General features: G+C 38.9%; 1 protein-coding gene across 7 annotated transcripts in view; it reads right to left on the bottom strand.

The window, feature by feature from the left end:
- The window catches only part of LOC111869346 (Fanconi anemia group J protein), a 312,269-nt gene that overhangs the window by 149,994 nt on the left and 149,090 nt on the right, over positions 1-13,185 (bottom strand). For all 7 annotated transcript variants that reach the window (XM_033753408.1, XM_033753410.1, XM_033753412.1 and 4 more), the window contains one exon: positions 10,420-10,531. In XM_033753408.1, the coding sequence (XP_033609299.1) occupies positions 10,420-10,531 (112 nt within the window). The remainder of the gene's footprint in view (positions 1-10,419; positions 10,532-13,185) is intronic.

The raw sequence follows: 13,185 nt of genomic DNA, 5'->3' as shown, positions 1-13,185 counted from the left end.
TGCGACTGAATTTTAAAATTATACACCGCATATCACGACCACAAAATCTGCAGCTAACAACAAGGCATCCAGCTCAAAATAAGTGCAAAAAACACGTTTCTGTATCTTCTTAATAATGACACAAAAACACACCACTGGATTTTCGCATGTATAATATGAATTTGTGGTAACCGGACCCAGTCTTTGACATATGGTCTACTTCTGGTTTCTTTTTGTGACTCCTTTCCCGGCAAAGTTTTGAATCCAGACATCACGGCCAGATCGGACAGGTAGAGCTTGTTTTGCTGTTTTTCTTGTCGTGAAGGAAAGAATATACGACAGACGTTACCAAGACGATCCAAGATAAAACTAGCAGAAACTCGGAGTAAAAACTGTACTTTTATCTTAAACAGCTGACATCCCTTTGCACCACAATCAAATTCTGTATTATTAGACTCCGCAGATTCCTTTCCCTTCAAGTTGTCCGCAGTTCGATGCCGTGATTATCACGAGTGACTGGGAAGCTGTACAGCCTGGTCCTGTGTCGGTTCCAACAGACTGCTCAATACTGTTAATGTTAATGAGCCACTGTGGACTTGGTCAGCAATTTCTGATAAAATCGATAAACTTCGATCCAAGCCTCAAATATTTTATATATTTGTGGTTTATTTAGAGACTCATACCACACAGCGTCACATGGTAGGTCGATAACTGAGTGATGAACTGGAAATGATTCTGTCGTAGCCTATTTCAAGCTAGCATCCCGGGTTTTCGTGTAAAAAGTCTGATAGGCTATATTCCAAAAGAAGAAAGGGAAGACCCAGGATGAGATGGCCAGACGATGTTGAGAACGGCCTGAAGAAGATGAAGGTGAAAGGATGGATAGAGAAGATGAGGAACAGAGAACAATGGAGACTGGTTGTAGAGGAGGCCAAGGCTCACCCAGGGCTGAGTGCTAGGTATGCATGTCTGATAACTATAGGTAAGTATGAAGTTATCCCTGTAGCAAGCCGTGAAGGACCATAGGGTTGTGGAACATCGAGGTTGCCACACTGTCTAGAAAACTGCCTCACAGATGGCGACGAGATCAGCCTTTCGCTCCGGCCGCTCTTTATCCTCACGAAGATTCCTGATACTTGTTTCTGTTAGAGGTTACGCAGAACCCAGGGCCACGATGTGTCCGGAAGGTTTAGGTCAATAGAAAAATCAAGTGACATCATCGGAAATCGAACCCGCGACCTTCCAGCTTGCAGCATAGTGCCTCAACCAACAAGTCTTAGTGGAAACCACCAATACCAGGGCCAACCATTTATCAGTTTGTTTAGCGACGCTGACAGGAATCCGAACTGTAGACCCTCCAGCGCCGAATGATTACATGACAGAGAACAACGAACTGAAGAGGAAGCACAAGAAAGCGGTAACGGGCTAATACAAGACACGATCCCGGAATGTGTGTGTAGAGGGACGGAGCAGCAACCCCCACCCACCCCCCCAAAAAAGGCCATGACAGTGGGTGTCCCGGCACAGTTTCAAAACCGGGCACCTCCCTAATACATCTGAAGCGTTACCGCTTAAGTCAACTCCATCGAAATGTTTCGGTCGCTTCGAAGTTATAAAATGCGGAAAGACAAAGGGACATGGCCTCCCATATTTCGTGCCCTTCATGCAAATATCGCATAATTACGGGCCTACAACGTGACAATCTGTATTCGTGCAAAATTCTATTAGAGTAATAGGTTCTGGGACGTTAGTTTCAAGTTTCGCATCACTGCCATGCTATAGTTTCTAAACGAGAAAAAGTCTCAATCACAAAGACTACAGACGTCTCCTTATGATACCAAGCCATGGCAAAGGTTGTCGGTCGGGTCGGGTAAATTGCTTGGCCTCGCCAGCATGGTCATTATTGTGAGATGTAAGATGTGAGGTTTTCAAGGAGGTGACTATGTATAACGTCGTCTTCTGGGGTGTGGCACCGTGTATGAAGTGACGTTTCGGAGGAACGTATCGACTCCATTTTCAGTGTAGAAAAATCAGTCTGCAGCAACCTCAAACTCGTTCCTCGCTCGCGGATTTTATACCCTGAATATGGAGGCGATACGTTCCTTCGAAACGTCGGTTCACACAAAATCAACACGGCGCCACATCCCAGAATATGGAATTCTTCATAGCCATTCTTGTTTCCGAATCCCGCGGGACTCATAGCCTTATTTTACTGTCTCACGACTCTGGAAGTTGTGCCTAAAGTTGTCGTTATCAAGCCCATGTTGTCGTTCTACAACCGATTTAACAGCCACTGACCAAAGCTGCGTATTTTTCGAGGATCTACAGCCACGTGGTCATACTTTCAGGTGAATGTGGAAGAGTCCAATAGTTCCTAAACCGTTTCAATTCACGGTCGACAGCTACAACTGGTATCAGTCACTGAACATCTAAAACGTTAAAAACAAAGTTCTGAGTATTAACAGAGAAAGTGGCATGTACAGAATCCCGCCACATATTTTCAGCGGAATGTGGAAAAGACAAGTTTTCTATACTCCGCTTTATTTTACGTTCAGTAGCGACAACTGACAGCATTCACCAGACTCAAAACGTTAAAAAACAAAGTTCTGAGTAATTACGAAGATAGTGACATGTATAGTACATCTAACAGTTGTCAGGAGCTATCCATTAAGGCAGAGACGTCTTTCATTTGTTATGTCATGCAGAACCAGTACGGGTTCGTACGAAACTTCCTTCCGAAATAAAAGAAACACTGCGTGCCTATCATTAGCGTCACACAGTAGCTGAAAACATGTCAGAGCAAATTATACGTTAAGAAATAGACCTCGTCTATCTACGAGACAGGAAGGACATACGTAATATCCTGATTTCACGCAGATCCAATGTGATGGATCCAACTGGTACATCCGATGCCTGTACCGAGAAGGAAAACCACGAATAGACACAGACACGATATCCGGTATGTGGAATAGATTGAGGTACTTTAAGTTTAAGGTAATTAGCTGTGAATATGAGCAGTCAACCACTTGTAACACGCAGGTGACATTACACAGCCCCTGTCAAATGTTTATCCTGTGGAAAGGTGGGGGGGGGGTGTTGACAGGAGCACGAAGACGTGAGCTGAACGCGTACCACTCGGAGGCGGTGTGACAACGGGTGCCCAATGCGCCAGGTACAGTTGTCACTAAGATGGACCGTTCCATTGAATTAATTCAACTCCACAGAACAGTGACACAAATATAACAGCTCACAGCACAACACTGAAACTCTTGTTTCTGTTCCCCAGGCAGGCTACTCAGTATATTGCATACAAATGTGTCAACTGCAGACAGTAGTACGCACTGCCGAATGGAGCTAACGTACGGAGATTTATCAGGATTGGAGTGATCTAAAGCGAATAGGTTGTTACCTAAAAAAGTAAAGTAAAGCTATCCCTGTAACAGGCCGTGAAGGCCCATAGGGTTGTGAGAAGATGAGGTTCCCACATTATCTAGACAATCTGCTCACACGTGACAGTAAGGTTATCAACCTTATGCGCCGGCCGCCCTTTATCTCCCCTGATACTCATTTCTATTACAGGCTGAGGAAACCCCAGGGCCACAGTGGGGCTGGAAGGATTAGATAAATTGAAAAAATCCACCTCATCGGGACTGGAACCCGTGACCTTCCGGCTTGTAGCATAGTGCCTCAACCAACTAAGCTACCGCGTGCCCCAGGTTGTTACGTATTTGAAAATAAAACCTTAAGTCAAAGTAATGGCTTCACAACGACATATTAGAAAAGATATGTTTCCCAGACTCAATAATGAAGCATGTTTCACAGTTTGAAGTGACTGTTCGAAATAAACTTTAATTTCAAATGTGCTACTGTTACAATTATACGTATCTTTAACAAGTCAGCTTAATAAGCAAAAACAAGGAATGTGGTGAAGAATGCAGTCTTCTGGGATGTGGCACAGTGTAGATATTGTACAAGCCAACGTTTCGGAGGAACGTATTGCCTTAATCTTCTGGGTAGAAGAAAAAAAGAAAAAATCAGCGAGGAACCAGGGTGAGCAGGTGGCGATACGTTCCTCCGAAACGTCGGTTTATACAATATATATATATATACACGGTGCCACATCCCAGAAAACGGCATTCTACATAGTCACCGCCATAAAAATCTCAAATCTTATAAAAAATGAGGTGGCTGCTTGTACTTGTATTCAGGAGTCGTAACTTTCCGCACTCGTATGTCCGTGTATTTTAAACATGAACTGTAAATTTTAATATCACTTAAAACTGATGAATGCCCAGGATGATAACAGAATAGTACAAATATATACTCGTACAGAATGATTCTAAATTACTGTCGGAGTTCCCGTTTATAGGCCACGTAAATTTCGACGATAATTTAGAACCACCCTGTATTATACGATGGATCTGATTATTGTATTGAATTACGTAATTTGCCTGTTATACGACTTTTTCGTGAGGTAATCATTTGTTTATCCTTGATTTATTTAACGACGTTTTCAACAGCTCTGATTGTATAATGCTGATTGAGTGAGTGAACAGTGGACTGAGAAGGATGCGTAAGGATGGTGGATCTCGTATCAACGCATCTGTCTCGAGGAGGCTGAGCAAAACCATGACAGCCGGTCTCGGTGCTGAGCTTTGAACCTGCGCTTTTTCCCAAACAAAAAGGTTACCCAATTGAATGCAAGGTATGCTAATAACACGTGACAACACTCATAACCGTAAATAATGAACATACTGTATTAGTAACAGAAGCCGGATAGGGCAGTCGGTATAGCGACTGGTTACGAACTGGACGACCAAGGGGTCCGAGTTCGGGTCCCAGTAAGGTCAAGAATTTTCTCTCCTCCACGTCGTCCAGACCGGCTCTGGGCCCACTCAGTCTCCTATACAATGGGTACCCGGGGCTCTTTCCCCTGGGATAAATCGGCTGAGGCGTGAATCTGACCATTGACCTCCAGCTAGTGCCGAGGTCAAGAAAATGTGGATCTATACATCAACTCCCCCATACGCCTTCATGGCATAGTGCTTATTTAGTTAAACACAGTGACAACTTTATCTTTACTACACTAGTGATGGAATGATTCGAAACGAATGGGCTGTGACCCAGACAAACGTGAAAAACACTCTCACATTTGATTTTGAGACTACGGCAGGGGTTTCCATGTATTATTTAATAGCACTGATAGCTTAGCAATTATATCTTACCCCCACCCCCCAAAAAAAAGTGCATGTGTGCACGGAAAGAGCTTCTTCAGTTTCCAACTTCAAAATCATCGAATTTTTTTCGATTTCTAGACTAATATCCATACAATGTTTACAAATGTTATGGCATTTTGAAAATTTCGGTTCATTCAGTTCTGTGCTTAAATAATTAAGCAATTAAGCACTGCGCCATGAAGACATATGGGGGGAGTGGAAGTACTCATATAGTTCTACTACTCATGAACCCGGCATGTCGTCATGCAACCCAGGTGGGCGCACCAGTCATTTTGGAAACGACTTCTAATCAGAATGGCGACTTAAACACCACTGATTGGTGCTTTGATGTTTCCAAGCCTCATTGCTGAGATATGTTTCACAGTTTGGACTGATTTTTCAATAGAAACAGACTTTTTACCAGTAAATTTGTCCTTCACTTACAGTGAAAAAATATGCCATGCCGTTCTTTGATGCATTTTTTATATATTTATGTTAAACAGTGGAGGAAATCTTGGATATATATTAAGCATTACTAAATTTCTGTTATAAATTACACTATGTCATAAACATCTGGCCTGTTCCAAAGAAATCAGTCCTGCTGCAATCAATCTCTGAAGTCAACTGCTTGTATGATAAGGAAAGTATGGAAGGAAAAGTTAAGGAGACAGATGAAGGGATGCTTCTATTCAACATTTTTTTATAAAGAACATTCTGTTGCACGCTTATCTGAGCCAATAAAAATTCTATACCTCAACGTAAGAACTCACAGTTCTTCAATATAAATAATGACAACATACAAGTACTTCTTGGGTACATATTATCACAAGTACAAACCACCAACAAAATGCTTATGAGTCCAACTGCTAACATTTCCAAATTCATAACATTAAGTACTCAGACACTGAGAACGTTGTAAATAAATATGATGTATACTGCTAACACACAGTTCACTTTTGTACCTATTGGTACAGCCAAGCATTTTGTTCTAACACTTCCCTCTCTCTGGCTCTGACTATACAGCCCTTTGGACCTTAGCTGCTTTTCAGTTTCTTAATCCTATACACAGTCGGTAGGACTCCTTGGATGGGGGATCAGCCCATTGCAAGGCGGCTACCTACCCACAGAACAACAAACACAGAATAATCGCACACAGACATCCATGCCATGAGTGGGATTTTAAACTACGATCCCAGTGTTCAAGCAGGCGAAGATGGTTCATGCCTTAGACCACACGGCCACTGTGATCGGATTCTAACACTTCTGCTAGATACTATTAAGTACATTTATATCTCTGTTTAATATAGGAATCGAGATAAAAACACCACAGTCTTTTTCAATGTAACATTTTACAATTGGCCTGTAGGAAACAAAAAATATATAACAAATAACAAAATCAAGATAAATTTTACCTTCCTCATACCAATGCATTATTTGTACAAGTATTTAGCATAACAGTGAACTGTCAAAGGCAACAATTTTTGTTTTATTCACCTGACACATTCACTATACAATACTTATCTCACCATCATGCTTAGGATTATAATTAAAATATTTCATTGAAGATGTTCACCAAACATGCTAAAATCTTTATATTTAAATGGCTTTTCAAGACCAGTCAGGGTCCAGGCCTCTTATTCAGTTTTGTAATCATTTTTTCACAGATGGTAGGACTCCTTGGAAAAGTGATCAGCCCATCGTAAGGTCGCTACCTAAATACTCATACAGGACAACACAAACACAGAATAAACACATACACACACCAAACATCCATAGCTTGAGTGGGATTCGAACCCACGGTCGAAAGGTATAGGCGAGCGAAGACAGTTCATGCCTTAGACCATGCAACTACTGTGACCAGCTGCTAAAATCTTTACTGATATTAAAATAAAGTTAAAATTAATGTGAATAATTACATAAGATTTTAAGCTTTCATGGTGAATAAATGTGTTAAAATCTTCTTGGGCAATCAGCTGTATCAATGTTGAACAAAAAATGTTGATTTTTAATTCAATATTGACATTACTGACCACCCAGAAAACTCTAGCACGTCAATAATTATAATTATTGATATGAACATTACTTCAGTCATATTCTTCTTGTTGCTTCAGCTATGTCCTTATGTTATTGTGTCATGAACACAAAGAATGCCATTCTTCCTGATTTATAAATGATTGCTTGCTTAATTCTTCATGCAGACATTCTTCCTTCTTATGTAATACTTTCCTTTTGTGTTCTGCAAATTGCTATATATGTTTCCTCACATTGGTCTGCATTCTAAGCATTAAGGGTCAGAGAGACTGGCCACAATCCACAAGAGGCACACACATCCACACCGTAACATAAGCTTCCCATTCCTCAAAATTACAAAGCAAATACAGTACAGCTGACAGACCACTAATTGGCAGAAGTGCCCTTTGGGGAACATGATTCAGCGATAAATCAAAATCAGGCTCTATGGAAAATATTTTAACATTATTATATAATCGGAAATAAGTTCATATCATTCAGACTACATAGCGTTATATGACCACATTGAGAACCTCAAATCCAATAAAATTAATCTCCAAATCTTCATCAGCATACAATCTGTACTAACGATGCTAATCAACAGCATACTGATGCACATAGACAAGTCTGAAGTGTGAAAGACACATAGAAACTTAAAAAAAAAACACACACACCGAGTGCTAACTGCAAGTTCTCCAGCTCCAATGTAAAATGTAAGCTTTAAGCAATGCAAAACTGAATGAACTGTAACATTTAACAATAAAGAAGTACCTCCAGTCATCAAATTAAGCATACCAAGTTCTGCAAATATTTTTCTTATCTTGTGTAACTACTATATTATGCAAGACAGTAAAAATATTTTCAGACTGGTAGGTTATAAAGGGTTCTGACAATTGTAGGTAACACTCAGAATTACTGAGTTTTTTAGACTTTTCCTATTGTCTGGTATTCTAAAAACTAGAGACCACAGCGTTTCAGAAACTGGATCTGTTTCCGTCCTCAGGTGAGTGGGAAGACACCTACTCTATTGGGTCCTTTAGAAAGGCTGGACCAGGCCCAGTGCCTGAGGTTAGTTCTTTCTAAGGGGCCCAACAGAGTAGATGTCTCCCTCCTCAGATGAATATGGAAATAGATTCAGTTTATGAAACGTTGTGTTTTTAGAATAATGGACAAAGTCCAAAAACCCAGCAATTCTCAGTACTTTCAGACTGATGGAAAAAAGTGTGTGTCCTTCATGGCATTTGGCAATTTTCATAACAGAGGATTTCTGCAGCCCCTTCATTAAACTACAGTCCCCAAAAAATAACAAACAAGCCCTTCTTATTTACAATGCTGAAGAATGGATCTAGGACAGCCAATTTTCTTGATTCTCTGTGATCACTCTTGTATTCAAATATAGCACCTACAAAAACTGGAGCAAAACGGATTTTCTCAATTACTCTCAGACCAAGGATGCCCATGCAGGAGCTTGTGAGAACCATTTTTAATTTAATAGCTACAGTTTAAACCTTGAAGTGAGACCACAGAACAGGACCTTCAGAAGAGCCTAAGTCATGCTGATGATGAACTAATCTAGCAAGAAACAAATGTGACAAAAATAAAATGCAGCATATTTTTTTAGAAAACACATGCTAAAGCCTAGAACAAACTTTTCATTGGACAGGTCATATGAAAAAAAAAAATCATTCGGCATAATCAGGGACTATGCTCGTCTGTTACCAGGGAACGCCAGTCTTTAGGGTATAGAAGGGTTGGGTCCCACCAACATTTAATGCCTCAATGTATTAGCAGCAGTTTGATGAATTTCTAAATTGTTTACATTTTTCATTGCAGAAAAAAAATGTTAAAAAAATTGTAGAAATGTTACTTAGGTTGTAGAAAGTTTATGAAGGGCCTTGCCTCACAAGTCCTAGCTTTAGCTCACTTTTCTACGAAGTTCCTTCAATTTGCCTGTGACGTCAATACATGTCATGCTTTCCCCTTGGGCTGAGAGACTGGGGCCCACTGGGGCTTTGGGGAGTTCAGCATGTATTCATGTCCACCTCACTTGTCTGAACGTTGTTCTCCCACTACAGATACTCAGCTACATTAAAAGAGAAACATGTCCTAATATTTTAGGTTTTCATGTGTTTTCTGCATTTATTAGGTCAGTGTGTATGTCATGCATGTGTATACGTATTTGAGTCACAAGCCTGATACACAAGGATGCAAGAAAGCTTATTAGGAACCCTGTGCTGATGAAAATTCTGATATTGGGTCTGCAGCAATAATTTCAGGGCAATATTACAGCAGCAAAAATAATATAATTTCGAAGCTGGTACTAAAATAGATACCCCACATGAAAAGATGTCAATTAAGAAATATCAAACACAATTTAAAGACAATATCAAAGTGGCCAACAGTCACATAAATTTTTGTTGTTATTATTATCAAACAACCCTCAAGAAAGGTGTGAGGAATGTAGCTGGTCGAGCCCAGTAAGTGACAGAACCTTCATTTTCAGGCTCATATGCATTTCTGTCAAAACACCTGTAAAAGCATTCATCTGTACAATCAACACGTCAATAGCAGATGCCACAGGTGAGCTTGGCAGAGTCTGACTCCTTCCCAAACACAAGGTAGAATTGTTATTTCTTCTAAGAGGAATAAGGCGTTCAGCCAGAGGCCATAGGTCACAATCTCTTTGTTTAAATTGTTTTGTCAACAGAAAATGAACCTAAAGTTGCTTTAAAAAAAAGTACTATGAAACATAAAGAGCAGCACTTAAAATATGAACGTTTAAATAGAACATAAACATTCCCCTTTCTCTAAATACAGGCATGGTGGGAGAGTGAATTTTATTTGGTCCTCTAACCCCCCTTTGTTCTGACATTCATGGACAGCCACTGCCACCTACAGACATGATGTCGCCACTGAGGCCTGCACAGTGACTAAGAGGATCTTAGCAAGTATGGCTGTCCTAATTCTAAAAATTGTTAAAGACAACTACCTCTTATTCAACAGATGTGTTTACCCCATTTAACATGCCACGCAAACAAGTAACACAGAAAAAATGACAGGAGTTCTATTTTCTAGAATATAACACCATATACAATGGTGAAATTCAACCGTTTCACAGAAACATACAACCTCCATCTTTAGGGTTGAAGAGTAAACCAAGCAAGGAACCTGCAAGAAGAAAGGAGCGAACAGAAATGATAGTTTCTAAACTCACCGAACTCTGCTTTCTGCCATGCAAGAGATGAACATATTAAGGACAACGTTTTGCCTGAACCTGTTGGACTCTCAATCAGTGTATTGGTCATGTGACGAAGACCACGGATCACCTGTAGCAAAAGTACAAGAGAATCTCTCAGAAAAAAGGAAAATTCTGCGCCACAAATTATGTTCTTCATTTTCTTTTATTTCCTAAAAATTGTTACTAAATAAAACACACATAAATAATAAAACATTTAAATTATAAAGTCATGTTATTTCATTTAAATTTTTGTATAATCATTCTATAGGGTGAATCATATAGAACCAGCCCAATGAATTTGCTAATAATTTCGCAGGTAATGCATATAACTGCTCAAAATTACGACATAATAATCCGTGGGCCGTGCTAAGTCAAATAGTGTGCGCATGATCCGGCAAGTGGCAGCCCTTATGCTGCAAGGTCAAGGACAATGCCGAAACGTGTCTGCAGTGCGCAGGCGACAGTCATGGAGTACACTGTTGAACGGTGAGTGTTTCTAATGCCTACTTGAAAACAGCGGACACTTTCAACACCTGCTCTGATCACGGCACACAATCAAAGATAAGATATGTGTAAATTACTTTAATATCTGTATGGTATATTTTATATTACACCTCATTTCGTCAGGCTGGTTCTATATGAATCACCCTGTATAATACACTAGATAATTGGAAAACATATAAGAAACAAAAAAATAAAACACCAGAAGTTCTTCCTTCCATCTACATAGTGGGGCACACTCCCTGGTCATGGACACAGCTTAGCTTTGATGCTGAGAAATCACATCTTATTTATGCCAGATATATCTCAATTATTCCTTGACTTGATAAGCACCTCCAAATTTCAAGGACAACTTACTGCTACCGGTATTTATGTCAGTGAATACAGTAACATGGAATAACTTGTGCAGTTAATTAAAATTGCCATGGTTCATTAAAATAATTAGAACAGAGAAAGCAGGCTAACATGTAATGACTGCAACTTTCAAAACAAACAAATGGAGATAGTCTCCACAGTGTCAGTCAAGAAACACTGCAAAACTTCCATGTACAAACAAAGAAAAAGAAGAAAGTGCATGTTTTATGACTTCAAAATAAACAGTAAGAACAAAAATATTTGAGAGTGTATACAAGTAAACATTAATTTAAGAAGGGATACCAACATAGACTTAACTTATTAAGCAATGAAGAATATAATTTCATACAAAATTTCGAAAAAGTGAAAAAATACTTTAGCTGGGTAATAAAGGTATATACATAAGATAAATAATGTTAGGGAGACAGACATACATACAGCTCAACTGTTAGCATCTAAGGCTAATGTTTTTATCTTCAAATTGCTACTAAAAAACTGATAATGTATAGGTCAACAGACACTGATTAAATTCCTCCATAACTGATGCATTACATTCTACAGACCTATTCATTCTTTGATATGTTGGGATTTTGGACTTTATCCATCGTCCTGGTTTTTAACATAACAAATAAAAACACTATTTGTTAACTTAAAAACCAGGACGATGGATAAAGTCCAAAATCCCAACATATCAGTGTGTTATACACCATCGTCAGAATCCTATAGTAACTACTTATTCATTAAGTTTAAGGTCTTTCATTCTGGTCCGTCACACTAACCAATTAACAATCAAGTTCCTTCCGTCAAATGTGACCTTAAACTTATTGAAGCTAGTCAAGCTAAACTGGTGAATCGATACATTAAGACGAAAAGGAAACTACTAACAACCAACGCTCACATATGGTTTAATCGGACCTGCCAGAACAAAAACATTACACCAAGGTATGCCAACCTAAAACTAAAAGGCTCTAATAACGCAACAAAATTAACTCAGAAACAACTAATAAAAATTAGAATAAATAATGAACTAAAATTTCTATATATTAAAAAACAAAATATCAATAATCAACTCTATAAATCACACCTAGAAAATGCCCAATACTGGCAAACCAGCTGGCCATTGATAGAAAACAACATAAATCAGAAACTAAACGAGGAATCAAAGAAACACTATGAAAAACTCAATAACAAAATCAATAAACTAAAAAGCCAATTAAACGAAAACATCCAACCAAAGAACAAACAAACATTCTACCCACGCCTACACAACATGACCAAAATACAATTCACCGAAAACGAAACTAACCTATTAAACAAAGGTACCAAATTTAATATAGGAATACCACCTAAAAACCACATAAAGCAACTAATCTACGAAACAGAAAACGCAATAAGGCAAATAACAGACAACACCCAACAAGAAGCCATAAGATACCTAGCAACGAAAAACATACAACAAATATTAAAGAACAAAACAACAAATAAGGAATACAAACAACATATACACACAACCAAACAAATAAAACAAAAACTAATACAAAACAAAGCAACAATTGCCGAAGCAGATAAAGGAAAAACATTAGTGATCCTTTACAAAGACGACCTAAACAAAAGAGTTAAACATTTCATTGACAATAATAATATCATGGAAATAAACAAAGACCCCACACTAAAATTCCAAAAAGCCGTTCAAAACGCGCTAAAACAATGCAAAACAATAATAAACTCCACAACAAAGAAACAGGTTCAACAAATGAACCCAAAAGCACCCAACATGAATGCAAAAATTAAAATTCACAAACAAGAGGCCCCAATCAGGCCGGTAATAAACAATACCAACGCCCCCACACATAAATTGGCAAAATACATACACCAAACACTAAAAAA

This window comes from Cryptotermes secundus, unplaced genomic scaffold (assembly GCF_002891405.2).
Source record: "Cryptotermes secundus unplaced genomic scaffold, Csec_1.0 scaffold584, whole genome shotgun sequence".
Taxonomy (NCBI): Eukaryota; Metazoa; Arthropoda; class Insecta; order Blattodea; family Kalotermitidae; genus Cryptotermes; species Cryptotermes secundus.
Note: the sequence above shows the minus strand (reverse complement) of the source record. Positions and strands in the feature narration are given on the sequence as shown.